Source organism: Bubalus bubalis, chromosome 6 (genome assembly GCF_019923935.1).
Source record: "Bubalus bubalis isolate 160015118507 breed Murrah chromosome 6, NDDB_SH_1, whole genome shotgun sequence".
NCBI lineage: Eukaryota > Metazoa > Chordata > Mammalia > Artiodactyla > Bovidae > Bubalus > Bubalus bubalis.
The window spans coordinates 19296955-19322285 of NC_059162.1; the positions used below are offsets into that span (position 1 = coordinate 19296955).

A 25331-nucleotide genomic window follows, 5' to 3' on the forward strand; every position below is an offset into this window, starting at 1 on the left:
TCTTCCAAGCTTTTCCCACGTTGGGGTGATGTTCCCAGTTTACAGGGTGCTGCTGATGATGGCTGCGTGTCCGGGCAGCTCTGAGCACCCAGCTCAAAGCAACAGGCCATCATGGCAAAGGTCCCGGAGAGTCAGACTCAATCTTCTCTCTACAACACATTCAGGGAGCACAGAGGAGTGGCTTACACATGACATAACACAGGCAATAAACAGGCTGCTGAAGTCAGGAGCAGTTTCTCACCACGCCCTTTCTCAGGCCTGGGCCTCTACCCGTTCTCCAGTCCCCATTCTCCATCTCTAATTGAAAAGGCTGCCAGCATATAAACTATCTTTCCCTTGCCTATTTCTCTTCCCATAGAACCTCCTTAGCCCCTGTTCCTTTTGGCAGTGGTACAACTGAACTTGGGGAAATGTACACCAGAGGTACTTTTTGGTCCCAGGAATCTCTTGGAGCTCTCTTTTCTTTTTTCCAGACATGGTGTGTAGCTTGCGGGATCTTAATTCCCCAACCAGGGATTGAACCCAGGCCCATGGCAGTGAAAACACAGAGTCCTAAGCACCAAACCACCAGGGAACTCCCGTTAGAGCTCTAGTTCTATTCCCCAGAACATTTCCAGGCCATTTCATTATCTGCACGTCTAATCTCTGCTTGTCTCACCAAGTCCTTGAGGTTCAGTCCAGAGCTTCTCTTTCCTGTATGGCGGGCTCACTCACTCCATCTTCTTCCTCACTCCATCTTCTTCCAGCTCTGCAAGTCATCTTGGCACCTTAGGCGACCCCACCCTGCTTCCACCCTCTTAATATTCTGAAAACAAGCACAGTCTAGATACACCCATGCCCTGCAAGACTGCCAAAGAAGGAAGAGAACTCAGACGGCTCAAAGACAAACCCAGGTCTGGAATGGAAGGAGGTTTCCAGTGCATTCTGAAGTCTGAATGTGAATTAGCTGAGAAGCAAAAAGGGGAAGAAAAGTCACAAGGGAAAAATATTACACTTTTCTGATTGAAGGAGAAAGGGGACGAGAGAGGAACTGGGGCCAGAGACGAAGGGGGTTTCTAGTTCCTTTGGCACAGGGAAGATTCCTGTAAATTTAGCTGTGTCCCCATTGGACCCTGCAGTCAACTACATTTTTTTGGCAGAAAGAAAAAGATGATCATTGGATTAACCGAATGCAATACCTAGGGATGCCAAAACCTAAACCCTCAAACAGCTGCAGTCAGCTTTTCATTTCTGCAAAGGATGTGGTGTTAGTCACCTCTCTCCAGTGCTGATTGGTAAATCTCTGTTTTGAGATTGGTAAAACTCTAAGTAATCACAGGACCTCTGTCTGCAAATAAATCTCTAAGTTTTGAGATTGGTAAATCTCTAAATAATCATGAGACCTCTGTCTGCAAGCAGCTCTTTTCCAACTGGCCAAGCTTAGGGATCCCACAAGACCACCGCCCCAGACGGGTCAGAGCAAAAGTTAGGGGCTACCTCCTACAGCAAGGACCCAGACCATGGAGCTGAGCTGCTTAACAGAGGCACTCTAACTCCTCTGAATGCCTCTAAGTCCCCAAATCATAGTACTGGGGATGTCTCCACACCTTCCAGATATGGACAACAGGGGGCCCACCTGCAAGAAGCATTAGAATTATGTTCTTTCATCCTCCCTGAAAAGTGAAAAGAAACCACACCAGGAGCTCAAAGAGACACATTAACATAATTTATTAAACTCACCATACAAAGAATATGCCATGGGAAAGAGTATCAGAACTGGAAGGACCCATGGAAATTATCTGGTGCAACCCCCTCATTGTACAAATGGGAATGGTGTGAAGAACACCAGAACACCACGATGAACAAAGCTAGCATGGGAGCTCAGCCCCAACGCACAGAAACCATAGACTTAAGGCTTCTGGTTTTGAGCCAAGTAGAACCTAAAGACTTAATGTTTATTTTTCATTTTTTCTGTGTCCTAGAGTACCACATTCTGCTGCTTAACTCCTTCTTAAAGCTGCAGGAAGAGCCCTAAAGAAAACACAGATGAGTGGCAGGTTCGTTCAGAGCTGGGATAACAAACTGATGGTGGAGCACCAGGGCACAGCAGGGTTAAGAGAGGGATTCAATCCCTCCTGACTGCTGTCTTCCCCAAACAACAGACATGCAAACCCTGATGCCTCAGAGTAAATATACTTGCCTTCCTGAGGTTTGGAGGAGGAAGGGAAAGGCAGCAGGTAGAGGAAAGAGAGGAAAAGACTTATAACATCATTCTGAAATCGATGAGTCCGTTGGAAATGCTCCTTTCCCTCTGTCAAGTAAATCCAAACACCGCAAGAGAAGACTGCAGAACTCTGGGATTAAATCAGTTGTGAGATGGAAGGAAAAACACCAATAACTTAGCAAAATAAATACCACAAGAGTTTCTTCGCTGAGATTGATGTAACCCAGTGAAAACAGTTTTTAGGCTCTGAGTCAAGAAGAATGAGGTGTATCTTGCACCTCCACTTAGGGGGAAACCCTAAGAGGTTCTGGGAGCCTTCACAGCAGAGAGAAGTTGCCCATAACTGTCCGTGGCCTCACAGAACCTTTCTACTCACAGCTACGCCTTGAAGGACATTTCCCCTCCCCCAAAGACAAGACCACCCGGTCAAAGTTGAGGTTCACTGACTCTGACCAGGCGATGACAGGTAGCCCCATAGTCTGTCTGCAGGAGGCCCTGCTCAGCACGGGCTGAGGGTGGAGCAAGTAGAAAAACAAACAGTTTGTTGCTAAGAACTGAGCTATGTTTACGGAAGGAACTCTGTTCCCCCAGGACTCCAGCTCCTAGGGCAGATCTCATCACCTCTCCCGACCTGACCCACGGAGGGCCTGCTTCTGGGGCAGCTGAACTCCAATCTACAACAGAAGGGAGGCTCTGCTACAGAGAGAAATAGTAATTACGGGAACAAGGCTATTGCCCTGGCTCCTGCAGGCAGGGTACCAGCCTTCAGAGGCCACAGTGTCCAGAGGGGCGTTAGTCCTCTGTCTGCCCAGTGTACAGAACTGTGAAGCCCGAGCCTGAGCACAGCCAGGGAGCAGTTGGGAAGTCAAAGTCAGGGCTGGCGGCCTCCAGGGGTGGTGGGCTCCTCCGCAGGCCAGAGGCGGCAGCAACGTCCATCTCCTCGGGCTCATGTTTCAACCACTCGGATGAGAGGCATGGGCTTTGGGCTGGGGGGCTTGGATATCCTGATGCTGAAAAGAAAGTCAGAAATGCTGAGTGCCCTGTCATGGCCCAGCCTTCCCAGAGCCACCCCTCCGGCTTGCCTCCAGGTCCCACCCTGCAGGGCCCACTGATCTCTTGGTTCTAATGTCCTGAAACCATCCCTGTCAGTGCTAAGCGGCCAGGGGACTGGTGCTTTTATCTCATGACAGGGGTGGGGAACACGGAGGGTGCAGCTGAACACCTAAGGAGCGGGATGACTGTGATTCCTAATTTTTTTTTTCAAAGTTTTAGACCTTTCTATGAATCTCTCAGAAACAAAAAGCCCTCTCCCTAGATATATGCCCTTGCTATGTATGTGTGTGCTCAATCACGTCCGACTCTGTGACCCCAAAGACTGTCCCCCACCAAGCTCCTTTGTCCATGGAATTTTCCAGGCAAGAATACTAGAGTGGGTTTCTATTTCCTACTCCAGGGGATCTTCTTAACCCAGGGATGGAACCTGCGTCTCCTTGCACCTCCTGCATTAGCAGGTGGGTTCTTTATCACTGTACCACCTGGGAAGCTCCATATGCCCTTGCTACACAGTCACAATTTTTGCATCCAATTTCAGGGGTTCATATGCCTCTAGTGTTGTTCATGGGCCTCCCTGGGGTTGTGGTATCAGGCTCTACTCTAACGTGGTTAGAAAGTGGTTCAGGTGGAGAATGGGTCAGATGAGAGATGGAGAGAATGAAACTGGACTTTGAAGAGCCTCGTCCTGGCCTTGGTACTAAAGGTGTCTTTCGTGTGGCCCTGCCCCTCCTTCCTTCACTTCCTACTGGGGCCCTGCTCCATGTGCACTCACTCACCTGCCCGGGTTCTCGGTCTTGGCCCGGTTCTGGGTGCTGAAGTTGCCATGACTGATTTGTTTTTCTATCAGGTGTTCCATCCGGTCGTGCATCTCTAAATTCTGGAACACAAGTTTACGAGATTAGAATTGGTCCTTCCGGTTTGCCGTGGGCCACATTTAACCAGCTCATCCTGGTCTCCACCTCTGGGTGCTGTGTCACCCCACCCCCGCTGGGCCTGCCACCACCAGGAAGCCCTCATCATCACCACTCCAGGTTGCCCTCTCCTCCCAGTACCTGCTCCAGCCTCCTCCCCTGAGGATGTGTTCTCTCAATAACTGTTAAACACTGATCATCTCCTGTACTCCCCCTCTATACATTTCCTACATATAATCTCCTAGAGTCTGTTGAGATATTTACTTGCATTTGCTGATATGCTTTTCTATAAAGTATCCTTAGGTATATTTTTAATGGATTTTATCTCTAAATCTAGACTGCAGACTCCCTGGAGATAAACAACTCTGTCTCCTATTTCTTTTGATCTCCCCCTCTATCTGAGACATCCTCACACAATGGCTGCAAAGCAATCTCAGGGAGTCAGCCAATGGACAGGAAGGCCTCTGAAGTACAGTGGACATCAGACCAAGAAGAATTCCTTAGCCAATCGAGCCCATCACCTTAGCCATGGAGAAGACTCCATCTATAGGATGTGTTCTCCTTCAAGGCTCAGCTCCACTGTCAGCTCCTCTGCTAAGTCCACGGAATCAGAATGAAGGGCTGGCCTTCATGCCGCTGTGGCACAGGGGTGGCACCACAAGGACTATCCCTTCAGAGTGGGGACAGGTCTTACCATTGCCCGCAGTCCCTGAAGAGTCTCAGAAAACGCTCAGCCAGCAGAAAAGCTGGAGATCAACCAAACACCTCAGATACTCACTTCTGAGCAGCAGCAAGACACGACCAAGTCCCCTCCAGGATCTCCCCCTCCCCGTGTCCAGTTTCTTCTTCAAGAGTCTGTTCCCTTCCCAGGGCTGCCCAGAACACACACCTCGGCTTCCAGGTAGGCAATCTTCTCCTTGAGCTCCTGGATGGTGGTATCCTTGGACTGGATCACAGCTTTTGAATTCTGGAGCTGCAAAGATGCGGGAGACACTAGGGCTCACTCTGAAATGACTCATGACACACTCATCCAACTTTGCCCGGCTGCTGGGGGAGCGAGCGGAGACAAAGGGCAGAGTACTGCACCTCTCACGTGACTTCCTTAGCTTTTCAGTAAACATTAAACGCTTGATTATCCTGATTTGCATGAGGGGGGTGAGGAGGAACACCACCCTCATAATCCAAAATAATGAATAGCTCAAAAACCATTTCATTTGCCTTTGGGAAACACAAATGATGTATTGGTTCAAGAAAGGGATACTGAATGCCAGACTATATGACAGTCCCTATTTTAGACAATGGGAAACAGCAGTGAACAAGACGGAAGAAATCCTAGCGTACGTGGAGCTGGCAGGCCACAGCTATGCCCCCCAACTAGGGGCTCTGAAATTCTCAGAACAATTCCACAAAGCAGCACATTCTGACCACCAAAAGCTCAGGCAAGGAAAAGCAGAAAATACATCATGAGGTGCAAAGGTTGAAAATCTACACACAGATAAATGAGTTTATTGGGACTAAATTACTCATTTACCAGCACTTTTTAACGTGCAAGGAAGACTAACCTTTTCCTTCTTTTCCCATGGAAAACCACAAGGCAAGTGACAAAAAAAGTAGGGGAAAGATGGAAGAAAAGCAAATCCCAATCACCCTAATTTAATAGGCAGACTTAAGTGTTTTATGGGACACTCAAGAATATAAGACAAGACACCCGGGATAATAAGTAAATAAAGGTGTAGGCTTGACAGGAAAACAGGGCTAGACACAACGCAGAGACTCCCAGAGTGGCCCCCGGAGCAGGGGTCACCCATGTACCTGCTCTATCATCTGCCGAACTTTGCGCTGCTGGCTCTTGAGCATGTCATCCAAGTGGTGGATCTTCTCCCGCAACCCAGCCACTTCCTTTTCCAGGTTAGCAGCCCTGGGAATTAAGACCGAAAGGCTGAGGTAAGAGGAAAAGATGCTTTCTCCACCTGATCACAGTAAGGACCTTGAGCTCAGGGGGTTCCAAACAGGTGTGCTTGCTTCCACCCCAGCTCTGCTGCAAGGAGGCAGCAGTGGGAACACATATCATCAGAGGCATCTCTAGAGATCATCCAGTCCAAACAAGGGAACTGAGGCTCAGAAAGGTTAGATAGGATAAATCGTTCTGGATAGTTTCACCAGTAAAACTAGAGCCGATAGGTAGATGTACCAAGGTAGCAGTTCTTATGTTATTTAATAACATAGGAAAGACATTCTCAGTATTAAAGTTGTCAGAAAGTGGACTGCCTCACGTCTAATGAGCTCCTTATTCCTGGAAAGATTCATGTACAAGCTGGGATTATGATACCCAAGACCATCAAGCTGTTAGCAGGGATTTTATACCAACAGGGAGATAAGATTTGAGGACCCTTAACGCCTCTTCACACAAGTCTGGTTTGGTTTTGGTTTTCGGCTGTGCCGGGCAGTATGTGGGATTTTAGTCCCCTGACCAGGGATCAAACCCATGCCCAGTGCAGAGCACTGGGAGTGAGAAGTCATAACCACTGGACCACGAGGGAAGTCCCAAGTCTAAGAATCTTGATTCCCAGACACTGCTGGTTCCTTTGCATCTTCTAAGCAAACTGGGTCAAGATCTCCAAAGGTCAGGCGGCTGGGGAGAGTGCCCAGGAGTTCAGGGCATTTAAGAATTGCTGATACCCATTATTCTCTGGGTCTGCCTGAGGAAGCAGACAAGAGCCCATTGCTAGAAGATGGACAGCTCTAGGAGTGGGGGACAATGCAATCTGAGCCCAACTCACTCTTCCTAAGTTCAAACATTCTAAGTTCCCACCCTCCGCTCTGCAGCGCTCTATTCCTTGGTCTCCTTTTATTTAGAAAATCAGTGTTTCTCGTGTGCAACTGTCACTTGCCATCCCCAAATCTCGGTTATCTGCTCTTCTTTGTCTCTCCTGCTCCTTCCACTCAGGCTCCTGCCTGTGAGCATCTCCACCACAGGAGTGGTGAGGGAGTGCTGAGTAATTTAAAGCAATTCTGCTATGAAGTCTGACAGAAGGTTACAATAAGATGTCTGTATTTACCATGTCAGGCAGGCCTAGATCAAGGTTATCCCAAAGGAGAGAAGATGACCCTAGCAGACCGAGGGGGTCCAAGAAGGCAAGGATTGTGTCTGTTCATCTTGGAATGCCTTAGAAGGCCCTTCAGGTAATATCTGTTGAGCTTAGAAAGGTCCGGGTTTTTAATTATTTATTTGACTGCATCAAGTCTCAGTTGCAGCACTTGGGATCTTCAATCTTCACTGCAGCATGCGGGATCTTTAGTTGTGGCATGTGAAATCTTAGTTGCAGAATGTGCAATCTAGTTCTCCAATCAGGGATCAAACCTGGGCCCCCTGCATTGGGAGCGTGGAGTCTTAGCCACTAGACCACCAGGGAAGTCCCCCAATATGCTGATGTTAAATTTGATTTACCATTTGTGATCTTCCCAGGTGGCACAAGTGGTAAAGAACCCACCTGCCAATGCAGGAGATGTAAGAGATGTGGGTTCGAACCCTGCATCAGGAAGATTACCCTGGAGAAGGGCATGGCAACCCACTCCAGTATTCTTGCCTGGAGAATCTCATGGACAGAGGAGCCTGGTGGGCTACAGTCCATGGGGTCACAAAGAGTCAGACACGACTGAGCAACTAACACTTTGTTTAGGGAGGAGTAGGCTGTGGTGCAATCTAGTAACACATCCAGTGTAACAACCTCAGAATCTCAGAATGACGTGCCGCAACGGTAGACACTTCACCAGCTCCCGCCTGCCTCTGTCCCTACAACCACAGAAGCCTTTTCTTCAGGGTATTGGAAAATGAGCACCTCAGACATGGCAGCCTCCCCGCAGTATCTCCCTGGGCAGGGCCCCACCCCGAGCAGGCACACAGTGAGTCAGAGCTGGAAGACCTGACATCAGCACCAGCTGCCTCCCCAGGTTGGCACCCTCTCCTCCCCACACCCCAACCTCACAGTGAGCCAGGGCCCTTACTTTTCTTGTTCTGCTCGGCAGTCAATGTTCTTACTCCGAAGTTCCTCCAGGGCTGTCTCCCCTTCCCTGACCTTCGCCAGTATGGCCTGATACTCCTGGTGAGCCAAAGGAAAGAAAATCTACAATGAGGAAACGGTTACGGTGTCTGTGTTCGGGGTAAGATGGGCACCAAGGGCTGTGACTCAGCCCCTGCGGGGCCTGGGACAGCTGCCAGGGAGCAGCAGGTCAAGCTGGTTTGATGGGGTGCTCTCCCCTGACAGGGATAACCCTTCCCACCCTCAGCACATAGAAACTTCTCAGCCTCACCCAGCTGCCCAAAGGGAGAATCTGGCCCTGCATCAGCTGGGTCCACCTGCCAGCTCTGGCTACCAATCCCCAGGAAACTAGGCTGAGTGGCTCCTGAAGAACTGTCTTCAAAGGCCAAAGGGCAGCTCTACCAGAACCCACCTAAAATGGAAATGGGTTCAAGTTGAGTTACCAAGGGCTAAGTTAGATAAAGAAAGACCTTCCCTGGGACTTCCCTGGTGGCCCAGTGGCTAAGACTCTGTGCTCCCAATGTAGGAGACCCAGGTTCAATACCTGGTTGGGGAACTAGATCCTGCATGCCACAACTAAAGATCCCACACGTTGCAACTAAGACCCAGCACAGCCAAACACATAAATAAAAGATTAAAAAAAACCAACAACACTTCCCATTCCTTAAGGGCTAAATAGTACTCCAAACAAAGCTGTGAAATGCGCTTTTCTGGAACTGCTCAGAAAAGGAAGGTCTCTGCAACCATCTCAGTCAGTCGACCTGCACCTTCCAGCCCAGGAGCATGGGTGCTGAAGAGCAAGACCCAGCAGTTACCGTCTCCATTCCCTGCAAGCGCCTCTGCAGCTCCCCGACTTCTGCCTCCTTCTGCTCCGCTCTGTCCTCCGCTCTCTGAAGGGCCACCTGACTCTGTCTGGCTTCTCTCTGGTACTGGCTGAGTGTGACCTGGGACACAGGATGGGGACTGTGTGAACTGTGTGGAAGGACAAACGTGGATAAAAAGGAAAAAACCCAGGAATATAGGTGCAGGGATGGGAGGAGGAGGCAACCCTGATGGGCACACCGTCGTCTCCCCATCACTGTTCCAGGACCACTAAGGAGACCAGCAGATTAACTCCACTCCCAAGGATAACTGTCACGTAATCAGAGTGACACCTGGAACCCACAAGCTCTGCTTTTCAGATAGCTGACGTCTTCAGCATCCCCACCAGCCCTCCAGGGTCACCCGAGCTTAAACCAGTGTCATGACTTTCTTCCTAATATAAAGAATCCAATGGAGGAATCTGTGTCCCTCCTTCTGTCTCCCATTCTTCCTCATCCTCACTTCCAACAATCCTGGAAAGGCCAAAACAGCACCCAGAAGCGTTACTAGCACCAGGAAGAATTTTCTAATATGGAAAGGACAGAAGTGGAATTAGAGTGAAAAAGTAAAATAAGAACTTGCCTCCTTTCCTCCTGTGTGCAATTTTGCCAACTCCTGATCATCTTTCAGCTCTCAGCTTAGACACCCTTCTTCCAAGGAGCTGGAGCTCAGATGAGGTGTGTGTCCTTTGTGTGTCTACAGAGGACACACAACCTTTCCCTCTTCTGCACTCAGCAGATTTTGCCTGGTCGCTTGTGCGCACCCACCAGGAGACCATCAGCTTCATGACGGCAGAGACGCTGGGCACTGCTACCTTTCCAGAGCTTAGCACAGCACTGAGCACACAGCCAGCGCTCTGCAACATCATGAATGGACTGGATGATCATCTAGTCCAACCCTCTCCCTTCACAACTAAAGGAAAAATGACCTGTTCAAGATTACACAGCCAGTAAATGACAGTAAACTCAGTTGCTTCATCATCAATTTCAATGCTTTCCAGGTACCCCACTCTGACTCCCCAATGAGAGACTAAAAAAGAATCGGGTAACCTCTGGAAAGCCTAACCAGGCCTGGTAAAACGAAACACCAGCAACCAGTTTGTCTGGCTCCTCCCAAAGTTAGAATCAAGGAGAAGAAAGCAAAGCAAAGGATGATGTGTGATGGGACTTTGTCCACATTGTACACAGCCCCATCCAGAGTAAATCCTTCATGACAGCCAGGAGCCAGTAGAACAGGAAACCCACGCTTCATGACAGGTTGTCTTCATGGTAATAGACAATCTTGCCCTTCTTGCCCCCCAGCTTCAGAAAAACAGACCAGAGAGTCTAATCCACCGGCAGAGACTGAGAAAAGCCTTCCAATGTCCCATAATAGCCTGAAACAGGCCAGCCCCTTGGGCAGAAGTGTAAAAAGAAGGCCTCTCGTTTCTGTACACAAACATTGCACCCCAGTCGCTGTGTGCTCGGAGCACAGCACCAACGGGCCACAGATGATCCTCACACACAGCTGTAAAATCACAAAGGAAAAAAGCCACACTCTGCTACATCGGCCCCACAGTTCCAGCCAGCCCTGCCCTAAGGGAACCCCTTAATCATGAGAGGGTGTGGGGACCTACCCCAGTAGTGGGAGCAACCCAAGGAGCATCTCCTACTGTAGATCTGTGCCACATGTCATGGGGTTAAAGGGCAGCCCCTTGTAAGAAGCCATGAGTGTGTGGTTAATAGCAGTCAGAGGCCTTGCAGCCTTGGGCTTTTACTGAGGATACTTTTGCTCAAGTTTTGAAACCCAGGGTTAGCAGAGCTCTCCCGTTTGCTGCCAAAACCAACTAGTACTTCACAGTGTTTCTCAGTGTAGAAATTTCTTTCCAACATTCACAGTCTGGTCAGTCCTACAGCCTCAACCTCCCTTCCTCCTGTTCTAAGAAAGTAAGAAAGGGTTGCTGAACTCACTCATTATCGACTGAATTATCCAAACTGTAGAATCTGAAATAGATTCAATAAACTCCTTTACCACACAGCTACTTTGTTCTGAGACCAAATTAATCTTAGTATTACCCTGTTGTTGTCGTTGTTATTTAGTCACTAAGTCGTGCTCAACTCTTTGCAACCCCATTGACTACAGCCCTCAGCTCCTCTGTCCGTGGGATTTCCTAGACAGGAATACTGGAGTGGGTTGCCATTTCCATTTGCAGGGGATCCTTCCAACCCAGGGGCTGAACCCCCTTCTCTTGGATTGGCAGATGGATTCTTTATCACGGAGCCACTGGGGACCCTAAGTCTAATTTATTTAGGACAGGAAAACCCACCTGTTAAACTGATGACTAAGAAAAATGTAGAATATTTATTATTTCTAAAACTCTTTCAAGTAATAAATATATTTACAAATATTACCTCACTCAATCAATGCACCAAACTTGCGAGGTATATTTCATGACCCTTTAAAAAAAAATATGTCCATATATATATTTTAATATCTTCATAATCTTATTTTTTTGCCTTTACTCTTTAATCCAATTGAATTCTATTATTGTAAACAGTGACGTATTAAAGATCTATGTAGTTTATTTTTAATACTAGTTAATTAATTCCATCTTCATTTATTGAATATTCTCATCTATCTCTGTTGGTTTAAAAGGACACCTCCATCATATACTATATTCCTAAATAATCACGACTCATGACCCCTTTTTACGAAAGTTGAAACTGATGGTTAGGGAGGTTAAATTACCCAGATAAGACTTTAACTACTCTTGAGGCAGTTAATCACTCTCACTACCTTTGGTCCACAGCCTCAAAACATCTCTCAAAAATTCTCTCTTTAGTCCAAGGAAGAGAAGAGTTCAGGCTGGGAGTTCTCCTTCCATCAGCCCCAGGCAAGCCTGGGCAGGGCAGAATCCTATCATTACTTATTTATGACTGAGTGAACAACCACAGATACCAGATGGTTCCTCTCACCCAGAGCAGTAGGAAAACTGCTCTGCGTTCGTCTTGCGTACCTCATCTTTTACCCCAGGAATTTTCTGGAAAGCATGGAACACCTCACACACTTTTAATAGTTGAGGAAGGGGCTTTATATATATAGACTTCTGTATTTTTAAAATCTTCTATAATAACCTTTTATAACAATAATTGAGATACTCAAGGTTACAGAGCTCTGGGTGGGGAGAAGGATGAATTTGAGATTAACAGATACACACTAACTATATATAAAACAGATAAACAATGGCCTACTATATAGCACAGGAACATTCAATATCTTATAATAACCTATAATAGAAAAGAAGCTGAAAAAGAATATATATATGTGTGTGGGTGTGTAACTGAATCACTTTGCTGTACACTTAAAACACTGTTGGGGAGCTTCCCTGGTGACTCAGACGGTAAAATCGTCTGCTTGCAATGCTGGAGACCCAGGTTCAATCCCTGGGTGGGGAAGATCTGCTGGAGAAGGAAATGACAACGCACTCCAGTATTCTTGCCTAGAAAATTCCATGGATGGAGGAACCGCATAGGCTACTATCCACGGGGTCACAGAGTCAGACACGACTGAGTGACTTCGCTTTCACTTAAAACACTGTTAATAAATTATACTTCAATTAAAAAAAAAATCACAGAGCTCTGTGTAGTAAAGCCAAGACTCGATCTAAAGTTTCCTGATTCCACAGGCACATTTCTTCGTAAGACCACACCAATCCATCCACTCATCCCATTCACACTTAAAAGGCACCCACCCGATGCCTAGAATTGTCCCAGACACTGGGGACGCAGTGGTGAACTTTACAGCAACAATCCTTGCCTGCATGGCACAGTCAGCCCAGCAGTTCTTACCACGGATTGACAGAAAGGACTTCTGAATTACCTGCTCTCCTAAATCAGTGCCATTTCTCCACTCCAGTAGAGCAGAGACTCAAAAGAGACCTTCAAACTACGGGCTAGCCTTGGACAGCAAAAATGATAAATATCCAAGAAAGGGCAAAGCTGACAGGAAGTGCCCCGGGCCACCAAACCCAGCCTTTCCAGTTGATTGATGGCATCCCAGCCAGGAAGAAATTCATCTGCACCTGCAGCCAGTGGCCCTGCCCTCAGGGCACTTTCTCCTCAAATCCCAAATCTCACCTTAAAAGCCGAACAGTCTGACTGGTGCTGCCGCTCAGCTTCCTGCAGCTTGACAAGCAAGTCCTGAATTGTCTTCCTCAAACTCTCAACATCTTCATTTATATGGGTGTCCACCTATAGCCAGGAGAGGGACGAGAAGGTGAAGCCACTATGTGACTTGGTAAGACAAGGTCGCTCCATAATAAACACTTGTTAGAACGACTGGCCCAGACCACCCTCATGAAGGAATTTACATCGCATAAGGGAGTAAAGTTAGTCAGTCTTAGGCACCCAAGCATTCTAAGTTATTCATATGAAAACACACTCGTACCCTAAAGAACTCAACTAGCTTCCAATCCGGAGAAGGCAATGGCACCCCACTCCAGTACTCTTGCCTGGAAAATCCCATGGATGGAGGAGCCTGGTAGGCTGCAGTCCATGGGGTTGCTAGGAGTTGGACACGACTGAGCAACTTCACTTTAATGCATTGGAGAAGGAAATGGCAACCCACTCCAATGTTCTTGCCTGGAGAATCCCAGGGACGGGGGAGCCTGGTGGGCTGCCGTCTCTGGGGTCGCAAAGAGTCGGACACGACTGAATCGACTTAGCAGCAGCAGCTTCCAATCACCTCATTGTTTTAGGACACACTACAGTAGTTTTTATATACTTGTCAATGGACTGATGACCAGGTATGTTTATGCCATCTTCACATGTGTGTCCTGCTTTTCCACCAGACTAGAGCCCTCTGAGAGCAGGGACCATGATCCTCTTTAGACTTCAGTCCCCAAGGGCAAGGGCTGTGCCATGCTGGTCAAGAGGGGCACAGCCCAAGAGCCACATCTTTTGTGGTTCTCTGCGCTGAGCACAGAGACCAGCAGATTAAGGGTTACTGACAGATAGGCAGCTTAGGGCAAAAGACCCAGTGAATCCAGGAATCCGATGCGGTGTAGGAAAAGGTGTCTCATTGAGGTTACTGTCTCCCCCAGACACACCCAAACTGGGGGTGGTTGGGGCTGAGTTGGCGTGTAGGAGCTCGCCTCCATTTCTGCCACACTTCAGTTACCAGCTCCCTCAGTCTGGCAGAAGAGTCTCTCCCTGCCTTGCACAGTGGGAGGCAGCAGCACCTTCAAACCAGAGCACAGAGCTCAGCGGGGAGGAGAGGACAGTGTCCCAGGCGGTGTGTTATCACTGAGTCCTGTGGGCCTTGCTTCTCTAACTGGGAAACAGAGATGACTCCTTACCACACCCTGCCTTCAAGGCTGCCTCAGAACTAATCAGATAATATCTTGGAGCTTGGAAGAAGAAAGGCTGAACAGATAGTGCCAGGTGTTACTATAACTTGTTGCTAACAGCATATTTGCCAAATATGGTGATTCAGGGGAAGGGAAAAATTCAAACTGCACATCTAAAGTGAGTGGCTAGAATCACAACATTTCCAATCCAGCCATTAGGGACTTGCCTGGTGGTCCAGTGGCTAAGACTATGTGCTCCCAAAGCAGGGGCCCAGGTTTAATCCCTGGTCAGGGAACTAGATCTCACATGTCACAAGTAAGAGTTTGCATGCTGCAAATAAAGATCAAGACCTGGGGCAGCCAAAAAATTTCATTAAAAAAAATTTATCCAAATGTCATTCTTGTAAGACTCTTTGATGACATGGAAAAATTTCATGATACAGTATGAAGAGAATAAAAGGGAGTTATACAATTTTATATGTAGGAGCTAAAGACAAGAAAACTGATTTTAACACAGCAATGTAAACAGAGCCCTAAAACATATGGTGTTGGATGAAAAAGGAAAAAACAAATAGAGCGCGTCTATTCTGAAAATTAAAAACATACTTAATAGGCATATTTAAATTATATATTAAATATGTTAGAGTGAGCACATTTCGGTCAGGTAGACAAAAAAAAAAAAAAAGCCAAAGCAGTGAGAGGCCTTTGTGGGCCCAGTGGTGATAACGAGCCCTGAACTGAAGGGAAGGTCTGAGTCAGCTCTGCACTTGAGGGCCAAACACACCCAACACAAAAAATAACCGCCCAAGAAACAAGAACAAAGAACTGCTACAGACGGTCTAATCTCAATATCGTAAATACATATTTGCACTGAAGGGAAAACAAAGGCAACTTCACCAAACTGATTTTTCTCTGGGTAGATTACAGTTGATATCTTTTTCTTCTTTCAACTTTTTCTATGTTTCTGAATTTCCCTAATTTTCTACAGTATGCATGTCTTGTATCATTACATAATCACAAAAAAGATAACAACAAAAGTCATTTTTAAAAAAAGTATAGCCATGTGTTTGTCAATTATACTTTAATAAAGCTGGGGGGGATTAAAAATACTATGTTGTTATTGAAAAGAATGAGACAGATTTATATATCGTTGTTTAGTTGCTCAGTCGTGTCCAGCTCTTTGCAACCCCACGGACTATAGCCTGCCAGGCTCCACTGTCCATGGGATTTCCGAGGCAAGAGTACTGGAGTGGGTTGCCTTTTCCTACTCCAGGGGATCTTCCCAACCCAAGGATCAAACCTGTGTCTCCTGCATTGCAGGCAGATTCTTTACCTCTGAGTCATTAGGGAAGCCCTAGATTTACATGTACTAACATGGAAAGAAGGCTACACTCTTCAGTTTAAAAAAAATTAAAAAACAAGAAGAAATAATGTATTATTTATCACAATCCCGTGTTTGTAAAAAGCATGCGCATATTATATACATATATTTATATATATATATGATGCATGTCTATATATTAGTGTATACACATACACACACACACACAAATACATATGGCTCTTAAATATGGATGCCTATGTACAGAAAAACACTCTAGAACTTTAAACTAGAATATTAGAACTAATAGAACAGGCTAAATATTAGAATCAAGTGAAGAGGTTTTAAAAGTCCTAATGCAGAACTTCCCTGGTGGTCCAATGGTTAAGATTCCCTGCTTCCACTGCAGGGGGTGAAGTTTTGATCCCTGGTCAGGAACTAAGATCCTGCATGCTGCATGGCATGCATGGTCAAAAAAAATTTTTTTAAGTCCTGATGCATAGGCCACATCTCAGATCTGTTAAATTACAGTCTCTAGGGACGGCACACAGGTATCGCATCCTTTAAAGCTCCCAAGGTCATCATAATAACAAACGGTGAGCACTGCTCCAAAAGGCCCCACCCATGGGAATTCCCTGACAGTCCAGTTAGGACTCTGCACTTTCACTGAGGAGGGCACAGGTTTGATCCCTGGTCAGAGAACTAAGATCCCATAAGCCATGCAGTACAGCCAAAAAAATAAATAAATAAAAGGACCTACCCACTTCTGTTAACCATGGATATTTACAAGGAGTGGAACTGGGGAAGCAGAATTTCCGCTTCATATATTTCTCCTTTGTTTGCATTTTTACAGCCAGTAAACATCACTTTCATACTTAGTGAGACAGAGAGAGCACGCAATAAACAAAAAGATAAGGAAGGTGTATTTCCTGCTTCTTGGCTAACCAGTAGTTGCCACTATCCCTGTTACCTACCTCGGGTGGGCTGCTGTACGTGGTCAGGGGACCTTCACTAAGGCCATTTGGCTTTTCTAGCACCACCTGTTCAAAGAAAAATCAAATTGGTAGTGAAAATAGTTGTTGTTGTTTAGTCACTCAGTTATGGCCAACTCTTTGCGACCCCATGGACTGCAGCCCAGCAGGCTCCTCTGTCTATGGGATTCTCCGGGCAAGAATACTAGAGTGGGTTGCCATGTCCTCCCCTCCAGGGATATAGAGTAGTGTGTATGTGTTAATCCCAAACTTCTAATGTATCCCTCCTCTCCTTTCCCCTTTTGTAACCATAAGTTTGTTCTATATGTCTGTGGGTCTATTTCTGTTTTGTATATAAGTTTATTTGTATAATGATACAAAGAGTCCATATAAACCATATTACGTGATATCTTGAAATATTATTTTTCTAAGAGTTCAAATCTTAGAAAGATTAAAAGGGAAAAGGAGGAGTGGGGGGAGAGGAAGAGGGAAAGAAAAAGGGACGAAAGAAAAGAAAAGATGTCTAGTGCTCTGTAGGAAAATGGAGAAAAGAGGGAGTGGAAAAACACGCACAGCCTTGAAAGAATATACCTGAGCCTCATCAGGAGGAGGAAGGAAACCCCAGGCTAAAACCTTTCAGCAGACTGGAAAATGTGCCAGCCCATTCCCCAAAGCCCAGGAAACACAAGCAGCTGCCTGCCATAAACAACGAGTTTCCCTTGCCCCTCGGGGATCCAGACAAGGTTTGACAAAACATAAATCAAACGGGGAAGCGGAGTTTGCTGCCATTCTTTCCAACCCAAAGCCTAATTAGTCATCATATGACTGCTGGTTTATATAAACAAGGGCCCTGGACTTCTGGGCTCTGAACACATTAGGCTCTTCAATCACAAAACAAAGCACCTCCCACCAGCCAGATGTGAGCTCAGGCAGTGAAAGTCTTACCTGGAGCCAAAGCAAAGTGAATTAGGGGGTGTCCACCACACGAGCCTGGCACATGCCCAAGGCGAAGGGTAATCGTGCTGGCTCTAGGTCACTTGTTCCCCTTAGGAGAACGAAGGCAGGGGCTACTGGAGAAGGACCACCCCACCCAAACTGAAAGCAGACGAAGGAGACACTGCCCAGAATCTAAGGGAGGATGAGGGTGAACTCATGGAAGAGACAGTTCTGCTCTCCTGGGGATATTTCTATCCTCAAATTTTTGAAGGACTAAAAAGCAGGATCCCAGGACCATCCATGCCGAGGATTCTCCAATCAGTGTGGTCCAACAAACATTTACTGATGACCTTGTGCATCCCTGGTGGCTCAGCTGGTAAAGAATCCACCTGCAATGTGGGAGACCTGGGTTCGATCCCTGGGTCGGGAAGATCCCCTCGAGAAGGGAACAGCTACCCGCTCCAGTATTCTTGGCTGGAGAATTCCATGGACTGTACAGGCCATGGGGTTGCAAAGAGTCAGACACGACTGAGCCACTTTCACTTTGTGCATCCCAGACCTGGACTGGGGTGTGGGCACAGAGACGAGGGTGCGAGGATGAACTCTCACCTGGAGAAGCTTCCTGTGCTAGGGTAGAGATAGCTCTAGATACACACAGTAACAGGCCAGGACCAAGACTTCCAATTTACACCACAAGCATCACCAAATTAAGCAAGATCAACTTACAAGAAGTTTGGATTTATAGGTGGTTGTCTGCTTTACAAGACTTTGTATTACAAGAAGATTGGTCACAGACTCCCTACGGACAAGATGGCTTGCCATTAATTGAATGATAATTTTATTGATATAAATTCAATTTCTTTTGTACATATTTTAGGGACAGGTGTGCTTATATATAGGCTGACATGTGTGAATACAAGTGTCTATCTTCTGGAGAGACCTAACAAGGTGTGAATGCTCAGAGAAGCCAGCATCACCTGTATTCTCAACTTTCCCAGCACTGGCATTAGATTTGGCAACCAGTGGGTGACTGGTAAATGGCACAACTCCACCTCCTCAGTTTGGACCCGACTGTGGACCATTTCTTATTACCTGTATCTCCTGTTTATGGACAGAATCTCCTGGATCTCTGTCAAGCTTGCTACTTATATCCTCCCGGAGCTTCTGCAAGCAGTTCCTGGCCTGGGAGGAGAGGGCAAGAGGCTTTAGCTTCGGGAAAGAGAGCACAACAACTCACCCACCTCTGCGCCCTTTCCCAGCCCATACTCCGATGAGTCAAGTACTGTTCTCAGTGCTGGCTGGGAAAACAGAGACTACTCAAGTGGGGCTGGAGTCCAGTCTCTCCTACAGAAGCAACAAAATAATAAAAAATCCTGCCTTGGTGTATTTAACTTTCCAGCTGGGGAGACACACAACCCAATGTGAGATGTTACAGCCACAAGTGCCAAGAAGAAATATAAGAAAAAAAAAAGAAGAAATATAAGACAGGTTAAGGCTTAAGAAAGGTGAGGAAGCAAGGCTGGCACTTTAGATAGGATGACTGGGGGACAGCACTAGGTGTATGGTGCTTAATAAGTATTTGTTGATTAATAGAAGGGTCAGAAATGATATTAACACATGAGGGGGCATGGTGACACTTTGGAGTATGAAGGAAGCAGAAGGGAGAAAATCAGAACCTGTGAAAGAAGGGAGCCAAAAAATGTGAGGTTTAGAGAAACGACTTTGGTCATTTCCACAAAGGGAAGGGGTGCCCACCTCCTGGATATACTGGACCTCACTCTTCAACTGGTTAATATTCTTCTCATGGATCATCTTGTCTCCAGACCTCCCCTTCAAGTACACCTGAAATAAGGAAAACAACACTAATTAAGAAATCTCCAGTGGAAGTAACCTAAATGTCCATTGACAGATGAACAGATACAGAAGACGTGGTACAGGGGCTTCACCGGTGGCTCAGCGGTAAAGAATCTGCCTGCTGGTTCAGGAGACACGGGTTTAATTCCTGATCCGGGAAGATCCCACATGCCACGGAGCAGCTAAGCTCACGTGCCACAACTACGGAGCCTGTGCCCTAGAGCCCACATGCCACAACTACTGAAGCCCTCACATACTAGAGCCTGTGCTCCACGACAAGAGAAGACACCGCCATGAGAATCCCATGCACCACGACTAGAGAGTAGCTCCTGCCTGCCACGACTAGAGAAAAGCCCAAGTAGCAACAAAGACCCAGCACAGCCAAAACTAAATAAATACACAAAAACTGGGGGGAAAAGGAGGTGGTAGGTACATACACATACACACACTAAAATATGATTCAGTCATAAAAAAGAATGAAATAATGCCATTTGCAACAACATGGATGAACCCAGAGATTATCATACTAAGTGGAGTAAGCCAGAAAAATATCACAGGAGGTCACTTACATGTGAAAATTAGAAAAATAAAATGATACAAATAAATTTATATATAATATAGAAATTGACCTGCAGACAGAAAACAAACTTATGGTTAGCAAAGGAGAAGAGGGGAAGGATAAACTAGGAGGTTGAGATTAACATATACACACTGCTGCTGCTAATGCTAAGTCACTTTAGTCATGTCCGACTCTGTGCGACCCCATAGACAGCAGCCCACCAGCCTCCCCTGTCCCTGAGATTCTCCAGGCAAGACCACTGGAGTGGGTTGCCACTTCCTTCTCCACGCATGAAAGTGAAAAGTGAAAGTGAAGTCGCTCAGTCATGTCCGACTCTTCACGACCCATGGACTGCAGCCTACCAGGCTCCTCCATCCATGGGATTTTCCAGGCAAGAGTACTGGAGTGGGGTGCCATTGCCTTCGCCAATATACACACCAGTATATATAAAATAGATAAACAACAAGGACCTACTATACAGCACAGGGAGCTATGCTCAATATTTTGCAATAATCTATAAGGGAAAAGAATCTGAAAAAGATATCTATAACTGAATCCCTTTGCTGAAACTAACACATTATTGTAAATCAGCTATACTTCAATAAAAATTTTAGAAAAAGAAAAGAAACCTCCAGTTAACTCCACACAGGTAGCCTCATACACTGCTGTTCAGTTCAGTGGCTCAGTCGTGTCCGACTCTCACACTGCTGGTGGGAGAGTAAATTGCCACCACCTTTCTGGGTGGTAACTTGGTGGTTCTGATCAGAAGACTTAAAACTATATTTACTCTTTGACCTAGCAAAGCTATTTCTGGAAATTTATCCTAATGAAATAAATTTAGCTAAAAACTAGTATAAATACTTACATACATACATGTAAACTCATGAAAAGGGGATTGTAAAGGGGATTTACACATTTTTCTCTGTATACCATGCTTGAATTTTTTACAACTGAGAAAATATTTCTTTATTATTTCTACTATAAAACACGTACACAAGCTAGTAATATATATACTTGACAAAATATCATTTATGGCTGCAAACAGTAGAAATGGACAAAATGTTCAACAATAGAGGATTAAAGAAATTATAGGGTATGTGTGTAATAGAATACTATGAAGTCATTTATGGATACAGAAGATATTATAAACTACCATTAAAGGGAGGCAAGCAAATTGTAGTATAAATATACAATACAATTTTTTAAAAATACAAACGTATAGGAAAATGTCTGAGAGGATACACAATAAAATGTTAACAATGATTATATTAATAGAATTATGGGGTGGTAATGTAATGGCCACGTAAAGGCCATGTAATGACTTTGAATAAAAAAAATTAATTGAAAGTATACAGGTTGGATAGGGTAAAACTATTCATAGATAACAAGATCATGTATACAGAATAACCTAAGGAATTCAATAAAAAACTATTAGAACAAATAAATGAATTCAGCAAGGTTGTAGGATACAAGTACAATATATTTTTAAAAAGCTGTATTTCTATACACTATTAATAGCAATGAACAATCCAAAAGAAAAAAAATCTAGAAATAAATTTAACAAAGTTCAAAACCTGCATTCTGAAAATTATAGAACGTAACAGAGGCAAGAAATTACAGAACAGGAAATAAGAGAAGACCTTAAAAAGTGAACAAACATCCTATTTTCATGGATTAGAAAACTTAATATTGCTAAGATGGCAATACTTCCCAAACTGAACTACAAATTCAACACAATTCTTATCAAGATGCAAGCTGGTTTCTTTGCAGAAACTGACAAACTAATCCTAAAATTCATATGGAAATGCCAAGGACCCTAAATAGCTAAAACATTCGTGAAAAAGAACAAAATTACTACAAAGCTACAGAAGTCAAGACAACATGGGGCTGATGTAGGATAGACATGTAGATCAATGGTATATAAAGTGTCCAGAAATAATAATTACATACTCTGATTTTTGTCAACTGATTTTTGACAAGTGTGCCAAGTAACACTCTTTTCAAAAACCGATGCTGGTAAAAACGGACATCATGTGCAAAAGAATGAAGTCACATCATACACAAAACTTAACCCCAATCGATCATAGACCTATGCATAAGAGCTAAAACTATAACTCTCTGAAGAAAGTATGGGGATAAATATTTGTGACCTTTGGTTAGGCAAAGTCTTCTTAGATACAATACCAAAAGCACAGTAACAAAAGAAAAAATATATATAAATTGGATTTCAACAAATTAAAAATTTTTGTTTCAAAGGACATCATCAAGAAAGCAAAAAAAAAAAAACCCCACAGAATGGGAAAAAATTAAAAATTGTTTCCAAAACATTAACCTGATAAGCACTTACTATCTGGAATATATAAAAGAACCCTTATTCTGTAACAATTAAAGCACAATTGGATTTTTAAAGAGCAAAGGATTTGAATAAATATTTTCCCAATGAAGATATACAAACAGGCAATAAGCATATGAAAAGATGTCATTAGGGAAATGCAAATTAAAACCACCATAGGACACCACTTCACATCCACTGGGATGGCAATAATCAAAAAAATGGATAATAACAAGTGTTAATGAGGATATACAGAAATTGAAACCCACATATATAACTGATGGGAATACAAAATAGAGCAGATGCTTTGGAAAAATGTCTGGTAGTTTCTCAAAAGATTAAATTTAAATATAGAATTACCATATGACCTAGCAATTTCACTACTGCTAGATATAATACTAAGAGAATTGAAAACACATGTTCACCTAAAAATCTGTACATGAATATTCAAAGCAGCATTATTCATAAAAGCAAGAGAGTGGAAACAACCTAAATGCCCATCAATTGATGAATGGGTAACAAAATATATTCATTCAAGGGAATATGATTCAGCCATTAAAAGCAGTGAGTACTGATGTATGTTACAATATGGCTGATCCCTGAAAATACTCTGCTAAGTGAAAGAAGCCAGACACAAAAGGCCACATGTTGTGCTGTGATTCCATTTATGTAAAATGTCTGAAGTGAAGTGAAGTCGCTCAGTCGTGTCCGGCTCTTTGCGACCCCATGGACTGTAGCCCACCAGGCTCCTCCGTCCATGGGATTCTTCAGGCAAGAACACTGGAGTGGGTTGCCATTTCCTTCTCCAGGGGATCTTCCCGACCCAGGGATCGAACCCAAGTCTCCCACATTGCAGGCAGATGCTTTAACCTCTGAGCCACCAGGGAAGCCCATATAAAATGTCTGCTGCTGCTAAGTCGCTTCAGTCGTGTCTGACTCGGTGCGACCCCATTGACTGCAGCCCACCAGGCTTCTCCGTCCATGGGATTCTCCAGGCAAGAACACTGGAGTTGGTTGCCATTTCCTTCTCCATATAAAATGTCTAGAAAGGACAAATCCATAGAAACAGAAGGTACTGATAGACTGTGGTGATCACCAGGGGCTAGAAGGAGTGACTGAAAAAGTTCTGAAATTAGTAGTGGTGATGGCTGCAGAACTCTATGAATATATTAAAAACTACTACTGAATTATACACTTTAACTGAGGTAATTGTGTGGTATGTGAATTACATCTCAAAAAGTTGTTTTTAGAAAAGAAACTTTTAATTTTTTAAAATTGTTTTAATTGCCTTAATTAAACAAAAATTATTTTAATTAAAAAAAAAAAATAAGTTCCGTAAACACACTTTCTACCTGTCGCCACAGCTTTCGGCAGCTGACATGAATACAGACAGTAGATAAGCACCTTGAAAGGTCATCTCATCCATTCCCCTGCCGAGTGCCAGGTGGCACTAGAGCCACATAGCCTGACTGTGATCTCCTGGTGTTAATTAAGATCTTTCCAGGAGACAGACAGCCAAGAACTAGGATCACAGATCTGGTTCTTCCCAGTCAAACCACAAGGGCCCTTTGGTGAAGGCAGCCGTTTCCTCTCCTGTGTCTGCAGGGAGAAAGAGAGGAGGAAGAAACCGTGGAGGTGAACTAAGCCTACCTTAATGATCTCTTCGTGTCCATCATTGGACTCCACCAGTTCTGAGGCCAGAGGATGACTAGTTGAGCGGCTGGACACCATGGCATAGGTCTTCCTGCCCGCCTGGCAGAGAGAAAGAAAGAAAAGTGCATCAGAAACCATACGACCAGCACTGAACTTCTGCCCCTCAACCAATGCAGAACTGCTGCTCAAAAGACTTGAAGGGTTAGTCCAATGTTTCCCTGCAAAAATTCATTTCAGAACCTCAACCTGAAGCCACAGGATGAATGCAGCAGCAGCAAGAACACAAGATGGGGAGAATTAGTTGAAATTGCAGGTTAGTTTTAATTGTAATGGGGGCCTCTACATCCCCAAAGCAAGGCACGATGCTGAGGTCGGCTGGCTGTGTCTGAAAGGAGATGCTCCCAGGCAGCAGAGGAGATGGTTCCAGCCAGCACTGGGCCGAGGGGTCAGCAGCAAGGAAGGAGAACTGGCGGAGACGAGGAGGCCTCGCTCCACCAGCAATCTCGATACCTTCTGGGCTATGCGTTCAAGTTCATCTCCTGTCAGTTCACTCTGGAGAGTCAGCCTGAGCACGTCCATGCTGCCCTAATAATGACAATCACAGCAACAATAATCTCTCACTTTACAGTCTACTACCAGTATACATGCACTTTTGCCAGCCCTGTAGAGTGGGTTTTATTATTGCCATTTCATAGACAAGAAAAGCTGAGGTCTGGAGAGGTACATCAGCTTGCCCAAGGTCAGTTCACTCTTGGGCGATGAGGATGTCTCCAGGGACTCTGACAGTGTTCTTCACTCAGCACATTGTGTGTGCTCTCCTTTCCCCACTGTTCAGAAGGCATCCCTGGATTGGTCATCCCCAGTTCAGAATTTCAGCACCTGACATCCACCCAGGAAGTTACTGATTCCCTTTACAAGACTAGGATATCTTTCCTGAACCAAATCATAGGAAGGTACCTGAATCCAAACCCCTATTTCTATCAGCCATATAGAAATTATCCAGAAGAAAGCAGGCGATACAATAGATCAGCCTAATTTCAAAGGAAGAAGCAGGTGTTCTTTCATAACTTAAAGAAGGTTTAAAAACCTTCTTTTCATTGTGAGGAAAATATAAAACCTGAGGGGGAAAACATGCAAGAAGAGGGAAAAGTGGGGGGCTGGAGATCTGGGGAGATAATAACATTGAGAGAGGATCAGCAAGGCAGAATGCACCAAACCCTGCCAGTAACCCGTGTAACACGTACAGTTAGACAAGAGGCTTAGCAACTCTGGATCCATGTATCTCACTAGAAAAATAAGGGTTGAACTAAG

The 25331-nt window shown here is 45.1% G+C and overlaps 1 protein-coding gene across 3 annotated transcripts in view; it reads right to left on the minus strand.

Moving 5' to 3' along the window:
* Positions 1–1683: 1683 nt before the first annotated feature.
* TUFT1 (tuftelin 1) overlaps positions 1684–25331 on the minus strand; it is a 49353-nt gene continuing 25705 nt past the window's right edge. Inside the window, exons 2-13 of one of the 3 annotated variants that reach the window (XM_006055122.4) lie at positions 24531–24605; positions 24018–24119; positions 19378–19464; positions 18715–18804; positions 16690–16755; positions 13184–13297; positions 9023–9151; positions 8173–8267; positions 5980–6085; positions 5057–5140; positions 4033–4133; positions 1684–3213 (exon numbers count right to left, since the gene is read on the minus strand). In XM_006055122.4, coding sequence (XP_006055184.3) covers positions 3150–3213; positions 4033–4133; positions 5057–5140; positions 5980–6085; positions 8173–8267; positions 9023–9151; positions 13184–13297; positions 16690–16755; positions 18715–18804; positions 19378–19464; positions 24018–24119; positions 24531–24605 — 1113 coding nt within the window. In that variant the 3' untranslated portion in view covers positions 1684–3149. The remainder of the gene's footprint in view (positions 3214–4032; positions 4134–5056; positions 5141–5979; positions 6086–8172; positions 8268–9022; positions 9152–13183; positions 13298–16689; positions 16756–18714; positions 18805–19377; positions 19465–24017; positions 24120–24530; positions 24606–25331) is intronic. The other 2 variants (XM_006055123.3, XM_006055124.4) reach the window with 2 other exon arrangements.